An 18,771-nucleotide genomic window follows, 5' to 3' on the forward strand; every position below is an offset into this window, starting at 1 on the left:
CAGTTTAGAATGGGGTGATTGCTATAGATATTAAACATCAGAGAGTCAATCTATCACAATCTATCTTAACAAAGACCTCCTTTTTGCACACTCCCACTACATTCTAGCAATCCTGAATATCCATCCTCCCCACGGCATCTAACCCTTCTCATCCTCAGTTCTGCAGCTTTATCACCAGCATTTCTCTGTGTGACAGAATTTTTTTTTTTTTTAATTTTATTTATGAATCCATGGGAGCCAATCAAAAAGAGAGCCCCCTCTGCTTCAGCTCTCTGCCTTCCAGAGCTAAAAGTGATGCACAGAAAGCCAGCTGGAGTTAGATACAACTATAGCCAGTCTCGGAATCTAAGTGCAGCTGGAAAGGGTACGGATGAGCACCAATGGACAAGACGCTGTCACAAATGAATATTAATTTAAAAGTGCAATAAGCATTCACTGAAGGTAAGTTATTTTAAATATGATCTTATTTCATACATAGTGTGTTGAAGAAGGATTAAGCTTTAACAGCTACTATTATATATATATATATATATATATATATATATATATATATATATATATATATATATATATATATATGTTACCATATACTTGGTTACAATGATGTAAATGTAGCATAGTTAGGTATGCAGAATGTGTGCAAACAGTAACTGTTTAAGTATGAATGCACAATCAGCCCATTGTTTGTTCAATGCAGTAAAATCTAAACAGAAATAAGTCTTTTTCATATGAATAGCTACCTTTTTTCTTTCTCATTGTAGTTCTTATGTGGTTAACAGTAAACAGCAATGAGCTGGACAATGAAATCCACATATTATGTTGAGTTAGTGCAGCAAATTCAAATTGGGTTTTAAGAACAAGAAGCCTGTAAGATCACAGAAGGTAGCAGCAGGTTTCAGTGCTGGCTCAAACTAATTGACCAGTTTATTGAAAATGCAGTGTACCGACTTACACATACTGCAAGCACAGACACATACATGATACAGGTACCTTTTGTGTCAAACTGTTGTTTTGGTTTTTTTGGGGGGGATATTTCATAAATGAGGGAATTAACCCTAAAAAACTGCTTGTGTTGCCTGTGCTTTCTCCTCTTTATATTACAACATATAGGTCATCCCACATAAAGCTTATTAGTTCTTCATGCCAAAAATCACCAATTCCAGCTATTAATATGTGAGAAATTGGTCATCAAATTCAGCTTTATTTTACAGTATGTTAATAGTTGTTTTGAAGATTCAGTTATTTTTAAGTGGGGAAAAAAGTTTCACAACTTCGATGAATTGGAAACTAAACTGCAAACTATTAGTTTATAGTTGTTGTTTTTTTTTAAACAACAAATACAATATTACATTTCTATTGTGACTTTAATGGCAAACCATACCAAAATGTACTGTATTTTAAAACCAATGCATGTATTGTATTGTATATTGTAATTAGTATGATGAGTTTGTTTCCCTAGATCCTAAGACTCCAGGTGGTTTAAAATGACCAAGTCAAAGTATGTATTGCCTTGCAAAACAGGATGCGTAGGTAGATTGATAGATTTATAGAGATACACAGATGACCAGGATTTCTAAATAAATCAGAAACATGCTCCTAAAACATCAGAAAATGAAACTTGCTAATATCAGTGTTTTAATATTGCATGTGTCAAATTATCAACTGAAGTTAAAAAAAAATACATAAATAATTTAGTATTTAAAAAAGAATCAAATAATTGTATCAATTACTGATTTAAACAGTGTACCTGATTTTAGATCACCTCTAAAAGACATTGACCCTCATATTAGTGCTTCTCTATAACGTCAGCTAAGCATTACAATATACTGAATAATTAGCTGCAGTGTGGGATTGATCAAACAGATGTGTGCTGAGCCCATAGGAACTGATTGTCCTCATACAACAATCTTCGATTTTTTTTTATATTCTGCAGTACTTTATACAAAACTGACGTGTTATTAATTGGGTATTGTTTACAGATCATCCTGTCTGCTGTACATTATTAAAGTGAATAGGGTCGATGGCAGCAAATATTTAGAAAATTAAACTGTAAATATAACAGAAATTGAGAGACATTTACCCCTCGTTTCAGACATGAAATGTTAAGTATCTGTGGTCAATATCAAAGTGAACATTACACAAATGCTTTATATTTAAGTCCACCTGTAACTACAATGATGCTGAAAAAGACCAAGGGAAGCATTGCAGACAGGTCTTGAGTGCCATCTAGTGGCAGTTTTTGGCTGGCTTGACGTGCTTCAAATAGGGATTCAGCACAAATGATTTCCCGAGAAGCATAACAAATAAATAGTAGCTTACCAGATGATGTTAAATTCTGTTTTGGTTCAGATTTGAATGAATGCAATAAATACAGATCATATTATCGATGTCTACGTTTTTATAAAATCATAAAACAAATATTAGTTCCTACAGGTACTTGCAACAGGGATATTTCTGACTATATTAACTCATAAACATAATCTTGCCAGCTGTCTGTTGTTATTATGTAAACACCATAGCAATATTTCAATATTATTGAAAAATATGTATTATGAAAAAACCCAGTTCTTTGGACACAGGTTTGGGCTTAATTGGCCCTTATTTATTCCCATCCATGCTGTAAAAAGTTAAAAATTAAAAAAAGAAAAGAAATTAGTGACAACTAATATTGATTTCCAAAAGATGCAAAAAAATATTTTCAGTTATTTAATGGAAGGAAGAATGTGATATGATTCAGAATGGATTTTCAGTTCAAGCAACTACACAGCATCTCAAATTCAGTTCTAGCCATGACTTGATGATTTATTTTATTCGTGATCCAGTATTTTAATACTTCACTTGGTGGAATGTTTTCATTTTACTTGGTTATTAGTTTGGGGCTCAGAGAGAATGTTGCTGTTTGTTTTTGGCAATGATTTTCAAAAAGATGTCTACTGACAGCATTGAACTACGAAGCAGTCAAGACTAAGACAGCCAATAGAAAATCATCAACTAGATACTAAAGCATTTTTACTCCAAATCGTCATTAGCACCCAATAAAGTTACTAAACTGCTCATACAATTAATTTGTAGACATACAAGTAGTCTTAAGGTGTTTCTTACCATTTTTCTTATTACATTTACCTTATATTAGAATGCAGATTTCATGACAATATAAGTATTTTGTCCCCAAAAAGTCACAATACCATTGTATAGCAGCAATTGATAGGAGGTCAGCCCTGAAGTCTTTTTATAAAAAAAGAAGTGTGGTGGTCGAAACATATTCCAAAAAGAAACCTGGAATCCAATAGCTTTACAATAAAAGTTGACCAGAGACTAATTTTACACACTAGCTTTAACAAGCGTGAAGTTGCTGAAACAGTACGTTATCAGATCTCCTATCAGTTGCTATGAACCTCTGCTTGGTTCCCAATGCTCGTGACCTTTTTTTTTTGATAATGATGATGCATGAGGAATTAATTAGTCTGTCACACATTGTAAATCTTATGACCCATTTCAGAAAACCATGCCATTGTTTTTTTATCATCTAAAATAACTTTTAAAGTAACTGAAAAGATAGACTAATCAGCCAATCCACTTTTCTTATTGCACCTGCGCTGTGAAATTTCCATTTTAGATACGCTTTCAGCATCATTGGTGCTGAAACCAGTACCTGAGTTTCAAAACAATGCTTCATGAGATGCATACCAGAACCCTAATTCACAAGAAGAAATGGACAGTTTAGATTTTGTTCAGTGATCAATTCTCTTGGCCCCCTACTTAAAGATTGCCAGCTCTGAATTAATCATATCACTGAAGAGGCCAACCACAAATCAGCAGCCCCCAAATTAAAACAAAATGGCCGTGTTTTTGATTACATTACTCTAAAACATGAACTGTTTGGTGCTCAGAACTGGATGAAAAATATAGACAAATGGAAGAGCAATACTTTTTTTATTATTATTATTATTATTTTTTACTGGTGTGTTAATTCATATGGCTAACTAAATGCCAACAGGTTTACTTGAGCCCTGTATATCTAGACCCCTGAATGCAAGTAAGGTATTTGTAAAGCATATGACAACAAAGATGAATGTGTATTATTAAAAAGTAGTGTTTTCCCAGCACTTCAGACGAGCATAGTGCTCCACTTGTTGTTTTCTTAACCAAGTGTGTCTGAATGTGAAGCTGTGCTCTTTCACTATAGTGAGTCTTATTAGCCAATCAGCAATGCTGATAAAAAAAAAAAAAAAAAAAAAAAAAAACAGCAACTCTAGCACTCGGCTTCCCTGATGGAGTCAAGGGAAAACACTGCTTATATTCCAAAGTGTATTACAGTCGAGGTGAATCATAGCTGTACCTGTATCTGGATCAAGGTGACTGCTGATCAAAATCAAGAAATATAGTTACTTTGTCAATGTTTTTAAAGACATACCATATAAGAATGTGAGAAATATTTGTGTACTGTATTTAATCACTATGCCAGAAAAGCTAGTCAAACTAATTAACACATCATTTCTGTAAAACAGTTTTCATGACTAAGCACTAAGCTGAATTCATAACGTCCCATCTGACTTTTACTCTTCCATTTAAATTGAAAATGCTGCTTCGTTTAGGTTAAATATCCACGTATAATGGATATGCTATTTTAAAATAAATGATATTAGGTGAAATGAAAATATGAAACAGATACAATAACATAAATGTGGTTCTAGTATAATCTTTGGAGCTTACTAAATTGAATAAGAGATGTTTGTTCTATTGTAAATGGAAATGTAATTATACTTGTCTCTTGAGACAAGACTGCAATAAAAGAAACTGAGGCAGAACACTATGCTGACAGGTATTACATCTTACCAGCGGCAGGTTTTTATTCATATATTCTTTTATGACTTGCCAGAATAGTTAAATGATCCTTCACCTCAAAAACAGTACATTTTGTCCAAGTGCTATTAAATGTAGGATTTAAAAAAATAAATAAATTAAAAGCTACTAAATAATTAGTGTAAAAGCTATTTTGCGTAAACATTGAGGGTCCTGCTTTATTCTGAAACAAGTGCAAATGCAAATTTTCAAAGAGGAATACATTATTTTATCGGTTAAAACTAGCAAAACTAATTTGTATTATCTAAAATTATCTAGCTAACGTGAAGGGTTTTTTTATTATTTAATGGATTTTCTGGAATAATATCTGACTTTAGTTGTATGCAAATTAGCTAGTTAATACTAGAATTATTCCATTCAGGGCTTTTGTTGAGAAAGATGCATTTGAAAATCTGCTTATTCTGCAGGTTACAATTACGTATTCATTTTTTACTGGGATGTGTTTCCTTTCATTTAAAATTAAAACAAACACCAGCGTTCCTTAGACATTCAAAAATCATGAAGGGAGGCAATGTATTAGAGGAATGCAGACTTTCACACTCCTGTGGCGCCTGCCTGCAGGATGTTTATCATCTGGTTTCAAAACCTGGAAAAGCACTCCTCTTGGACTATTTCTCAAGGTAATATTAGGTTGTCCAACATTAGTGCTAATTGGGGTCTGTAAAACCTGGAGTAATTCATTAAACCTTTTTTTATACATAAACCAATACACAATAATGTTTATTACATTTGATTAGTCACCAATAGAGTATTGGCAGGCCCAAAACATAGGTATATATAAGCAATAACACACAACAGGGTGTGCCGTCATATTGTAAGAAGAGAAGTGGTATATTTCTCAATGTACACACACTTAAGTGTGTTATTCCACTGATAAAATGGCTTGTACAGTATTTAGAAATAAAACAAGACACTTATTTTCTGGAAATCAGAAAAAATAGTTCCCACTACTCTACGTAAACCCTCTCTTCACTATTGGCTTCACGAGCACCTTCTTGCAGGGTTCCGTAGTAGCTAATCCTGTGGAGTGGACGCTCTCCTGGGTTGTGGTCATGTGCAGAGGTAGATGTTCCCGGGGTTAGTGCTGGCTCCATAGCTTCAGCTCCCAGGTTGATATGAGTCTGCAACACAACACGAAACAAAACACAGCAATCGTTCGCTCTGCGCCCCTGTATGGCTATGACCATGCAGTAGCCTCGAGCTGTGGCGCAAACCCTTTTTGATCTCCACGCAGCCTCCCCGGCCACGCCCCCCAGCCAATCCGGACCTCCCGATCAGCTCGGCAAGCCTACCTGCTCAATTATTTCCTTAATGACGCATCTCCTGTTGCGTGTCCTAGCTGCTTCCATAAAGGCACACATGCTGTCGTTGGTGTTGCCGGGCAGCCACTCAGGGTGCAGAAGGCAACTGATTTGTTTTTCATCAATGGGCAGGAACTAGTCTGCTACAACTTTATTTTGAAACATAAACTGAGTTGATATTAATTGTGGAAGTGGGTAGTTGTCTTTTTTTGGACAGAGATTAGGACTTGCACCTGTAGCCTGTGATGAACAAGTTTTAATTCTGTGTACATTATTGGACGTTTTAGTGTCCGCTGTGTTATAGGTGAAAGTGTTAGGGATGTCAGCAGTTTTTGTCATTGAGGTCCTTAATTTCAATGGATTTGAAGTCTACAGATATCTGTGAACGCTGACATTGCCTAATATTTGCTTCCTTGTGTTTTTTTTTTCTTTTTGGTTTTCTTCAAGTTTGTTTAACTCCTTTGCTCACTGAAGAATGCCTACTTACAGTTTTTATTTTTTCATACAGCTTTCATACAGGACTTTTCTTTGTTCCAGATGCCACTGATACAGTATATAACATTGGTAACACTTTATAGTAAGGTGCTGCTTATTAATGTTTTATAAATGTTTTATACATATACAATAGATGCTATGTTATAAAGTGTTAATAAAGCATTATAGATGGTTTATAACTATGCACTAGCCATAGACAGAATTACAGTTTTATAAAGGGGACAGTTTTTAGCCACCTATTGTACTTTGGGATGTTTAACCCTTCCGGTCCATTTATTCAGTGGGTCTCAGGCGCGTCAGGTCCAATTTATTTTCACGTGCAGTTTATTTTAGACGCGCTGTTTAAAAGTATTTTTTCGCAGTAGAACAGGTTTTAAAGGCACTGCATATCAACAGGACACACAGTACTGCATCTCCAGCCCCGCCCACTCATTGTTCGCTGTATTTGTCACATATCTCTTCATAGTAGTGCATACCAATAAATCATCTCCTGATCACTCGTTTTATCACCAAACTCCTCAATAATGCAATCCAAGTCTTTATTTTATTACTGTAACTCAAAAAGCTGTGCAAATGTATGTGATATTTTTTGAGCGCTGGATGCAGAAGCAGCTATCTTGTTTATTTATGGCCGTTTTATCTCTGTGGTGTCGGGGCTATGTGTATTGCTCAGATCCGCCCTTTTATTATTATTTTTTTTCGGCTTCTCTCGGCTCATATCGATCATTGAATAGTTTTCTCAGCTTTTTCTGGAGAAAAAACGACTCGAGACCTGTGCTTTACGTCTTTTTGATGATGTTGGACAAGGTCCGACATCGGACCGGAAAGGGAACATTATAATGTTGGACCTGGTCCGACATAGGACCACAAAGGTTAAACGTAATTCCATCTAGATTATTGCATGGTTATAAACCATATATAATGCTTTATTAACACTCTATAACACTGTTATTACGCATATATTATACATGTATAAAACATTAATAATAGTGTTACTAAACTTATATCAACAGGGTATGTACAGTGCAAGCAGGAACACAATTTATACTTCCCTGACTATAAATTTACAAAATGTAGTCTCCAAATGTGTTAAGTATAAAGATCGGTCTCATTCTAAAGGTATTATCATTTTGCAAAACGAGTTTCAGTTTTAAGTGGCTGTGTAACAGATGACCAGGCTAAACACATTAATTAAGGTCACATGATCAGAATGATTTCAACTCAGTACACAGGGTTAAGATTCAAAGTCAAATTAGAATGTGGAATCTAAGTGACAATTGATTTTGCACTGTCTCAGTCATCCCAGTTGAATAATTTTGCAGACAATGACATATTGAAGAAACAGTATGAGATATCCTAAATTGTACAGTATACCATACATAAATCAATGCCTTCCAGGCTATATGTAGGTCACTAACTACATTTATGTGCAATTAGATAAACAGATTAGTATACATCAATATTGTAGTGTGCCAGGGGGTATATTTGCAATGGTTTAACTGAGTAGGATGCTTTGTTCATGCTACTCCCCAAAATGGGGAGCTAGTTCTTGAGTTGCTTTGCTGTTTGCATAACATGAGAAGGGCAAAAATGTAATGTAATGCCCTTTTGATATTGGGGCTGCTCTTTAAATAAGGGTTTGGTTTGGTTTGGATTAGGTTGTTGGGTATTGTAATAATTAACCTATTTGCTGCCAAATTAGAATGCAACTTTTGGTTGTAAGAAATATCTACTTCTGACTTATATAGGCTCTGTGATGCTGCTGGGGGTGGTTACCTTCATCAACTGACATTATTGTTCTTTTCCACAGCCTTTCTGGCTTCTCTGCAAGTTACACATACCTAACTCCCTTCCCCCAAATGTAAACACATTCTCAGCACACATGACCACACCCAAACTGGATATACAAAGCAGAGGATTTACAAATTAGTAATTGTAACAATGTGTTTTCATACACAAATATTATACAAAGTAAATGTTACATTGAAAATAAAGTTTATTGCAACAGTTTTTATGGGCAAACGTGTTTTTTTTTTTTTTTATTTGGAGTTACCCCTCCTCCCTCAGCCAATGCAATATCCGTGCCATAACTTCATGCAGTACCTAGCATTGTAAGAGTAGTATTTGTGTATTAAAATACTTCCCTCATTGAGCCAAAAAGGCATGGCCTATCCACCTCCAGACATACCACCCTATAAATGTACATTTACACAAGTTTCTGAAAAATACAGTACAATAATTGTATGGTTGTATCCCAGTTCTAGAAAAAGAATGTTCCATTGTGGGTTCCAATGCTGTAACGCGGCTATATAGTGCAAATAAGGATATGTTAACTACCTTCTTGATTTCAAAAGGCATGATGCTTAGAAAAAAATACTGGTTGTGGCGACTACTATTTGCTATAAGTAAAGGCATGGCCTTTTCTTAAAAAAAATACGAATTTGAAAATGGTGTACTATATATGTGATCGTCTGCACTCTGTGTATCCAGCCTGTTATCATTTGTTGTTTCTAAATGGTATATTTTATCTTTTCAGAGCTCAGCAGAGGATCAATGAAAGGAATAAAATGACACAGGAAATGCAAAACTACTTTCCTTATTAGACTCTATATTGTGGACTAAAAAACAGGCTACAATGATATTAAAACACTGCTTATTATTACTGCTGTTGGCCTCCTGCCCACTGCTGAGTTTTATGAAAACTCTGTCAGACAGGACTAATGGAGATACACAAGTCAAGGTCACTGGTATATCAGAGAGTGATGAGAAGGTACTCCATCGCTTCAAACGTGGTTGGATGTGGAATCATTTCTTTCTTCTGGAGGAGTACACAGGCTCTGATTATCAGTATGTTGGCAAGGTAGGTTTTATTATAGTTGTATATTGAGGTTTTGTCTACTGTATATTACATTGCTGGGGGAATATGTGATAAGATGTTAAATTATAATTCAACTGATTCTACTGGAGCAGAATTCTTGATGGTTAAAAAAAAAAGCATGTCGAACATGAGATTGTGACCAGTGCAAAATATTTGAAATATTAAAATATGAGATTATGTGGAGCTGGACCCTGTGAGTTTAAGGGGTATTGCTGTTTTTAATAAGTCTAAAGATTTTTTCAAGAATGTTTTAGAAATAAAGACAGTTATTAAAAGTAAAGAAAGGTCTCAAGTAATTTACACTGCAAGTGATAGGCCTATAGCTAGAGTGGTCCAAGGGATAAAGTCTTATTTAGTACAAGCAAAGACTTGAGCGTGCATGAGGGAGGAACAGGACGTTGTCAATGAGAAATAAAGCAAGGTAATCTGCAACCGGTATAATGAGTCCTTCTTATCTCACCTTCCCCAAATGATACACTGCACACCATGGTTTCCACACAGGGAGTTGGGAAGAGATTCAGCAGTGAATGGAGATAGGACGGAGGAGAGGGTGATTCCTGATTTCCTTCTTTTTAAATCACTGCTTACTCACCCTGTCCTATCAATACCAATTGATGCTACAATTGCTGGTATAAGAAGCAATTCTGAAAAATGTATGTAGTTGAAATAATTTTTTACCAGGTATTTTGGGAGGCAGTGCTGTATTAATCAATTGGACAAAACCCAGCTGATTTCAATTTACACATATATAGGACGTTTCAGACAAAAGCCCTTCAGCTCTATAGAAACATATATGTGTGTGTGTGTGTGTGTGTGTGTGTGTGTGTGTGTACTGAGAGCTTTACTGTTGGCTTGTCAATCATTTGCTGGACCGGTACAAGAAACAGAGGTGTATTTGTCATAGATATTCCTATAACAAACTTACTAAAAGCATAGTGTGCATACTCTGCATATCTAATTTACTGCTGCCTCCTTTCTGATTGCTCTACAGTGCAATAAACCACTGTCACAACATTCAAATGCCCTGTTCTAATACAAACTATCAGCTAATCAGAAGAAGTCAGATCTTCTCAAATACACAACATAGCAGTAACAAGACAGCAGGACCTTTTTAAAGATTTGCAATATGCAAGGATATGTAGCAAAAGCTTGAACACCTTTGGGAAATAATGTTTTATGTTTACAGAGCACATTTTGTTATTACACTACAGCACTAACAAGCAAATTGTACTAGGCACTCAGTCATTCAGAAACCAACTCAGAGGTGTTTGTATTTGCACATAGGTTTATACAATGAATTACTTCAAAGGATTGGGGGTATTTGTTCAAGCACATTTCATTGTATGTTGTGCCTATAATTGAGACAATCCATTCTGATGAAATATAGATAGCTCTAATTTTAATGATCACTGGTGTTTAACTTGTTACTGTATTATTATAATCATGCACCTGGCCTGTTGGTGACGGTAAACTTATATGGCGACAGTTATTATTTTTTATGTATTTATTTATTTATTTATTTATATGGGGTGCTTATATATACAATATCCACCACTTACACCGTCCAGGGTTATTGCGGGCAGCTGTTTATATTGGCAAATAGCAGTTGCCATTTTCCATTCCCACTGATTTCAATAACAAAGGCATAGTTTATACTATGTTAAGCACGCTGGATATTTCAGACAAACTCAATTGTTTGGATCTCATTACGTGCCATTCACATAGATTTAAATAACAAAGGCACTGCTTATAATGTAGTAAACGCTCTTACTGATTCACCAATCAGCTGTTTTCACCTTGTTATCTTGCCATTCACATAGATTTCAATAACAAAGGCACCTGTTTGCACTGTAGTAAACGCTCTGACAGATCGATCAATCAACTGTTTGCACCTCGTTACTGATTGCAAACTGACGGGTTGAAAAATAGTCCTGGCGGCTAGACAATTTTCTGGTCACCCTTACATCTCTGGGATAAAGAATATAAATCTTACCTTCCTCCCTGCCAACACAACCTGCATAATCCAGCCCTTGGACCGGGGCAAAATTTACTCTGTGAAGCAGCATTACGTTAGGTCAATGAGAGAGTGCTTGAATAACTGGACTCTAATGCAGAACTGAGTGCAGTTCAGTGCGTAAAAAATATCTATGTTAGATGCTGTGTGCCTGCTGAAGCATGTTTGGGACTATCAGTCAGCAAACAATCTGTTGCTTCAAGAAAGCTGGGTTTTCTGTAGTTGAGGAGGAGTGTGCTGACGGAAATACAACAGAAGCTGACACTGACAACACCAGACGGGGTGTCAGAGGAAGAATTCTCTCAGCTGTGTCAGCTTGGCGACCACAACGCTCTGGACACCAATGACATGAGGTAGTCGGCGCAATGTGAGACATCGCGGAAAATGCTGAGAATGATAAGCAGGACCTGGATGACCTGAATAAGCAAAAGGAACAGCTGTTGGTAATGCCGGCCGATATGCGTGCGGCGCTTTTAACAATGCAGCGTGCTATGGAGCAGCATCCAGACATAGAGCCGGAATGGGACATGCAAGGAGAGGCTGAAAAAGATTGGCGTCCATACTACCAAAAAAGACCGTCCAGATGTGCATCACAGAGTTCTTCACTGGAAATAATTTGTAGTAATATATCTGTACTGTACAGTATAAGTAGGGCTTCTGTTTTTCGGGTTTTATTAATTGTATTTTTCGGTGCTTATTTTTAGCTATTTTCGAGTTTTATGTAAATCGTTTTTTTCGGGGCTTTCGTTTTTGATATACTGTATGAAATTAGTGTTTTCGGTTACTTTCCAAAATGCTTGAGCGTTTTCTTTTGTGTCAAAATATGTATAGTAACTCGACAGTACTTGCACACTTAAGTTGTACCTTCTTTCCTTTGCTGTCTTCCGCAATGAGAAACACTGGAAAATGTATGTATTATTATTTTTGTAGTAGTTTTTATTTTTTTAATGTGAAAAGAGTAAAGTCAACGTGAATAGATTAACCATTTCCACAGTGTTTACAGTGTTTTCCTGTGTTTATTGGCTATCCACCGATTTCATTTTTTTGTATCGGGGGTGTTTTATCAGGTTTTATCGGTTAAAACTGATAATCAGAAGCCCTATGTATAAGTTATTTTTTGGCACTTTGTGGCAGGATGGCTAGGTGGGTGACATTATAGACCAGGAAATACAGGCACACACAAGAACTCCGGGGTGAGTCGCCAAAGCGATCTTATCTTATTAAAGCAAATAAAACTTTAAATAATAAACAAAACGGCAAACAAACAAACCACTCACTAAACAAAACAAGTATTGTGCTGGTCTTAACCCGGCACGCGTAGCAACTGTTTATAAAGCCTTTATCTCCTTCGCTCTCTCTCTCTATCTGATGCACTTTTATATATGGCCATCTCCAAATTAGTAATTAGTAAGTTCATTTGGAGATGGCCACATTACGCACGTGTTTAGCTGGGTGGGGAATTTTAACCCCATCCATGCTGCAACACACAATGGTTTGTTTTGTTTACTGTACTGGTGATCGGGGTACATTTTGAATCATGGCAGGTTAAGTGTGGGAGGGGTTCCATGCTTATACGGTCCATCACTTATTGCGGGCTTACCAAGTTAACACAAATGTGCACGAGGTAACTGGTGGCAACTGTGTGTGTGTGTGTGTGTGTGTGTGTGTGTATGTATGTGTGTGTATATATACAGTATATATATATATATATATATATATATATATATATATATATATATATATATATTGCAAAACAACTGCATGAAATACTGTGTAAATACGAAAAATAAGTTCATACTGTTGGCCCACAACACACTCAAAAATGCTTCAAACTGCTTAAAGATTAACAATAAAATCAATACAAGTACCAGTTTTATCACAAAATCCAAGCAAAAGTGACTAATTTGACTAAGAATATTCATTGCAAGACTAAATGCACGAAATACTGTTAATACAACAAAAAAAGAAAACACGTACAAATACACTAAAAGGCAACCCTGTTAATATCAGAAAACAAGTTTCCACACGTTCAAAAAATCTTCACAACTGGTTTTAAAAAACGGTATGTATTATGTGTACCTTAAAATAAGTTAAATTCAGTTTTCTTATCATTCAACCTGAGCCTCGGTCTATTGGCTGGAACATTTAGTATGACGCGCGTTATTACTTTTCATGACCTGGCGTTTAAAAGAGACCCGGTGTCTATTTACCATATTTCCCAGAAGCCCCTGCGAGTATTGGAGAGCGGCGATTATTTAAGTTTTGCGGTGATTAAAACATCTGACATACAGTGCCTTGTCAACACAGCATTTTTTTTTTGCTTGCTTGCTTTTTTACACTGTGCATTTTTTGGGACCCAGACCTTTTTTCTTAAATATTGAAAATATTCCAAGACATCAGAATTAATAACAATAATCATATATTTTTTATATTTAACTAAACGACTGCCTTTGAGATGTACATATTTAATTGGTCTTTGTAACTGTGAGCCAGCATCAAGCACTCAAAGTTTAAACTAGCACAGAATGATAAAAGGCTTTTTTTCCCCAGACTCTTTAAATTACATACTAGACTTTTTGATAAACATCAATGTGTAATTCCAACGGGTGGGGAATTCTCACCAACACAATTTACTAGCCCTGTAAAGGTTTGATTGACTTTATTCAGAAATGTATTAAAGCAGACAGACAGCTCAATTTGTTATTATGTTATGATGCCTCATACACGGCCCTTAATTGTAAAATGACAATGCAAAATAAGTACAACTAAGTGGTATGCAAAATATAAGAAAACAATGTAGATGTTATTCTATTAAAAATAAATTGTATGAAGAACCCTTCCAGCAAGTACAGCCATACAGGTGTTTCATTAATGTATAACAATGTTAATCCAAGCATGAAAGCAAGGTCTCAAGACACAGTAGCTAACTGAGAAATACATACTTTTAGTGAAATATTAGTGATTTTTGTCATACAACTAAAGTAATATGCAAGGATTATGTGAAACTGGTGACCTCCAGATCAAGGTTAAATAATATACTGTCATAGAATCCTATGCAATTCAAAAGTAAGGCTCACACAAATATGAAACCACAAATAGGAAACAAAGATAACTCTGCAAGTGAAGATACTGGTAGTGGACAAAAAAATGTAAACACCTGGGTAAATAAGGGACACCAAGTATATTGAAAGCACAGGTGTGGCTCATGTATTAATTAAGCAAATAATATCCCAGCATGCTTAGGGTCATGTATAAAAATGCTGGACAGGCCTGGTTGCCTATAATTATGGCTAGCATGGCTGCAAGAGGAGATCTCAGTGACTTTGAAAGAGGGGTGATTGTTGGGACGCGTTGGCAGGAGCTTCAGTGACCAAGACAGCTCAACTTGCTGATGTTTCACAAGCAACGGTGTCTAAGGTGATGTCGGCATGGAACTCCGAGGGAAATACATCATTAGCAAAGGGCAACAGTGGGAGGAAGCGCATACTCCAGGATCGTGATATCTGTGCATTAATTCGAAGCGCAAGGCAAAACAGGTGAGCAACTGCAGATCAATTGACTGCAAATTTCAACCTGGGGCGCGGGCAGCCAGTTTCATCAAAAACGGTCCTCCGAGAACTCCACAGAGCGGGATACCATAGTGGTCCAACGCCCTATTAAGTGACTTTACATTGGTGTTTCCATTTTTTTGTCCACTACCTGTAGTTCTGACATTCGGGGCACAAATGCTGTTTATATCACATACTGTACAATTACATCTCTCAGCAAGTTATATACCGAGCATCAAAATAAACTTATCACTATTATAACACATTTATGTTCGAAAAAAAATAAGGTATATAAATGGTGGACATTGACGAAATGTTTTTGGTTTCTTTTTAAATCACTCGATCATTCATCCTTGACCATGACACACTTGAGTGGCTATGACTGAAGCAGATGCACTTAATCACCTAATTAGTGAGACAGTTGATTGGACACTGGATATGGAGTGATTTCAGCAGAAAATAACAGAATAAAAACAATATGCCACGTCTGTCAAGAGAGCAGCGCCTTCGTGCAATCGGCATGTTGGAGGCTAGACTAGGGCAGCGTACTGTGGCTCGTCGTCTTGGGTGATCACAGCCAGCAACCTGGCTAGATGGTATAACCAGACACACACTATCAATGACAGGCCACGAACTGGGAGACCAAGAGTCACAACACCTGCCCAAGATCAACAGATTATTTTGCAGCATCTTCGTGATGTCAAATGTTAATCAGCACAATAAAAAGTCACTGCACTTGCTCTAAAAGTTTGTCATTTTTCGATCACATATAGTGAATTTTATCCAAATATAAGTGATAAGTTTCTTTTGATGCTCAAATATAAGTGATAAGTTTTAAGTGATAAGTGTGGTGAACTTTTGCTTGGGGATAACAAGCAGGCCAGTCAGAGGACCTCAGCTTGCAGGCAGGGACATAGCGGGTCAGCAGGTTGAGGAGGTACTCGGGACCTGTGTGATGAAGGGCATTGTAGGTGAGCAGGAGAGTTTTGAAAGTAATCCTAAACTTTACAGGTAGACAGTGCAGCTGGACAAGGGGGGTGATTCACGTTTTTTTACATCTGGTAAGGATCCTGGCAGCGGCATTCTGACTAGCTGTTGTCGGTTTATGGTGCGTGCCCGGAGACCACCATAAAGAGAGTTGCAGTAGTCGAGTCGAAAGGAGACAAATGCATGACAAAGTATCTCCGCATCCGGGAGGGAAAGGTAGGGACACACTGGAGATGTTTCGAAGATGGTAGAAGGAAGATTTGACCACAGAGGAGATGTGGGTATCAAAGGAGAGGTTGCTGTCAAGAAGTACACCAAGGCTTCGTACTGTGGGGGGAAGGCAGCTGCAGACAGTCTCTGAGGTTCAGGGCAGCTATATTGAGATTCTTAAGTTGAGTTTTAGATCCTATTAGAAGGAGTTCAGATTTGCTTGGGTTCAGCTGAAGAAAATTGGCAGACATCCAGGCCTCGATGTATTGAATGCAAGCCAAGAGCCAGACCATGGCAGAGGGGCTTCCAAGGTCGAGTTCTAAGTAGAGCTGGGTGTCCACATAGGTAAGATGACATTCAGGAGAGACAGGTTCCAGAAATCCCAGCATACTTCTGAAGATGGTCAAGAAGAATGCCATGGTCAAGGAAGACAAGCCCAGAGGGAGCATCAGCATTAAGCAGGAGATCATTCAGAAACCAGAGCAGAGCCGTTTCAGTACTGTGATGTGGCCAGAAGCCAGGCTGTAGAGGTTCAAGCAGATTGTTATCCGTGAGATGTTTCATCAACTGACTGGCTACAGCCCTTTCGAGAGTTTTGGAGAGATAAGGGAGAATGGAGATGGGACGGAAATTAGGCAAAACTAGACTGGCCCAAATTAATGGCATGGGTGAACCAGATTCACCCAGCATCGATGTTGAAGCATTGGACGAAACTAGACATGCCTGGGCTAGCCCCGAAATTCAGTGAAAACTGTTGAAAAAACGGGTTTCGCCCAGTTGTCTTTTTCAAGTTCTGGGCCAATCTAGATTCGCCTGATTGGATGCGGGCAAGTGCCAAAAAAAAAGAGGTAACTTCGGGATTCGCCCAGAAGCCCTTGGCGAAACTATATTGAGCCAACTGCCCAACGTTTCGGTATGTTTAACATTCCTTTGTCAAGGGAAAGTGTGTTTGAAAACAAACATTGGAGGTATTTATAGGCTTTTGATGCCATGGTAACCTCACATTTTTTTCTCTTTTAATTTAATGTCTTTGTGATGTCATTCACAATATAGCTAATTATGTAACAATCTACTGTTCCTTTCTATTTAAACCTTCAGGCATCATTGTATCTAGTCTATTTATCCATTTATTTTCTTTTATTCTTCTATACTGTACATTATCTAATTTTATTTTTCCTAAAACCACAAACCTTAGGTCATCCATGGTGTGTCTGTTCCTTGTAAAGTTCTGAGCTATTGGTTCATTGACTTCTTTATTTCTTATATTTGATAGGTGGCTCTGTATTGCTTTATATAATTATGTACTTGTCTCTCCTACATATTTTATTTTATTACATTTTATGCAAAATATACCACATACAAGGTTGCTATCCTTGCATGACAGATTTTGTGATTTCACTTTTATCTTTACCAATATATGTGCACACTTTACATGTGCTTTTACAGGTTTCAGTGTCCCTTAATGTATCTATGATCCCTTTATGTTTACTGTGAAGCAAAATGTCAGCTAAATTCGCATCCCTTCTAAAAGCTAAAATCAGTACTTTCGGAAATATTTTTTTAAATTTGTTCTGAATTATGTTTTCACAGAACAACGTCAATCCAGGAAAGAGCTTAATAGCAAAATATAAAGCACAAGAACTTTCATGCAAACATAGAGAACACTTTTTTGTATTTAGGGCTTCTGGGTTTTCGGCATTGAAAAAAAAAAAATCAGGACCATGAAACAGGTAAACATCGGTTAAAACAACTTTCCTACCCATGTTCTACAATATAAACTAATACAAATTGGTATACATAAACAACTTGAACAGTAATGTAATATTAACAGTACTAACATCAATAAAACAAATCTCAGCTTGTGGCACTAGTGAAATACCATGCAAGGCCAAATGAAGGAATCGTGAAAAATAAATGCATCAGTTGAAATTAACTTTGTACATCCAACTTAAACATAAAAACTCCCTTTTCATCAACACCATTTTAAAATGAATAAAGTCTGCTTTGATTGTAGTAAAAACAGACATATTTTTCCAAGCTGGCAGCAGACATTGAGGATCGTTCTTGGCGTTGCAGAAAATGTAAGTGTGTGTAGCAACAACAAACCAGATATGAACTGACATGGGGAGCCTTCTCACGCACATTCTTTCATATCAGAGGCTGTTGGGAAATGGAGATCACAATGCTCAGCCAAATAATAATAATAATAATAATAATAATAATAATAATAATCTGTCCAAAAAAATCATGGCAAATTATACTGAAGATATTCTGTAGAAGGGCTGTATAACTCTAGTCCAAGGGTTAATCATCTATTCATTTAGTTTTGAAGGGTGTGTTTGAAAATTTGAATGAATAACTCAAACGGCACTTTTTTTTTATTTATTTATTTATTTTTTTTACATTGATGACAGCTGCAGGCCAATCAGCCAATCACAGAACACAACTGCTTTAAAAGCCAGGGTCGTTATATAC

The 18,771-nt window shown here is 36.6% G+C and overlaps 1 protein-coding gene across 2 annotated transcripts in view; it reads left to right on the top strand.

The window, feature by feature from the left end:
• The first annotated feature begins 202 nt into the window (after window positions 1-202).
• Window positions 203-18,771, top strand: part of LOC117394831 (cadherin-6-like) — a 43,866-nt gene continuing 25,297 nt past the window's right edge. Inside the window, exons 1-2 of one of the 2 annotated variants that reach the window (XM_059018769.1) lie at window positions 203-441; window positions 9,196-9,519. In XM_059018769.1, the coding sequence (XP_058874752.1) occupies window positions 9,295-9,519 (225 nt within the window). In that variant the 5' untranslated portion in view covers window positions 203-441; window positions 9,196-9,294. The remainder of the gene's footprint in view (window positions 442-9,195; window positions 9,520-18,771) is intronic. The other variant, XM_033993456.3, reaches the window with a different exon arrangement.

The sequence above is a fragment of the Acipenser ruthenus genome, chromosome 3 (genome assembly GCF_902713425.1).
Source record: "Acipenser ruthenus chromosome 3, fAciRut3.2 maternal haplotype, whole genome shotgun sequence".
In the NCBI taxonomy this organism is placed as follows: domain Eukaryota; kingdom Metazoa; phylum Chordata; class Actinopteri; order Acipenseriformes; family Acipenseridae; genus Acipenser; species Acipenser ruthenus.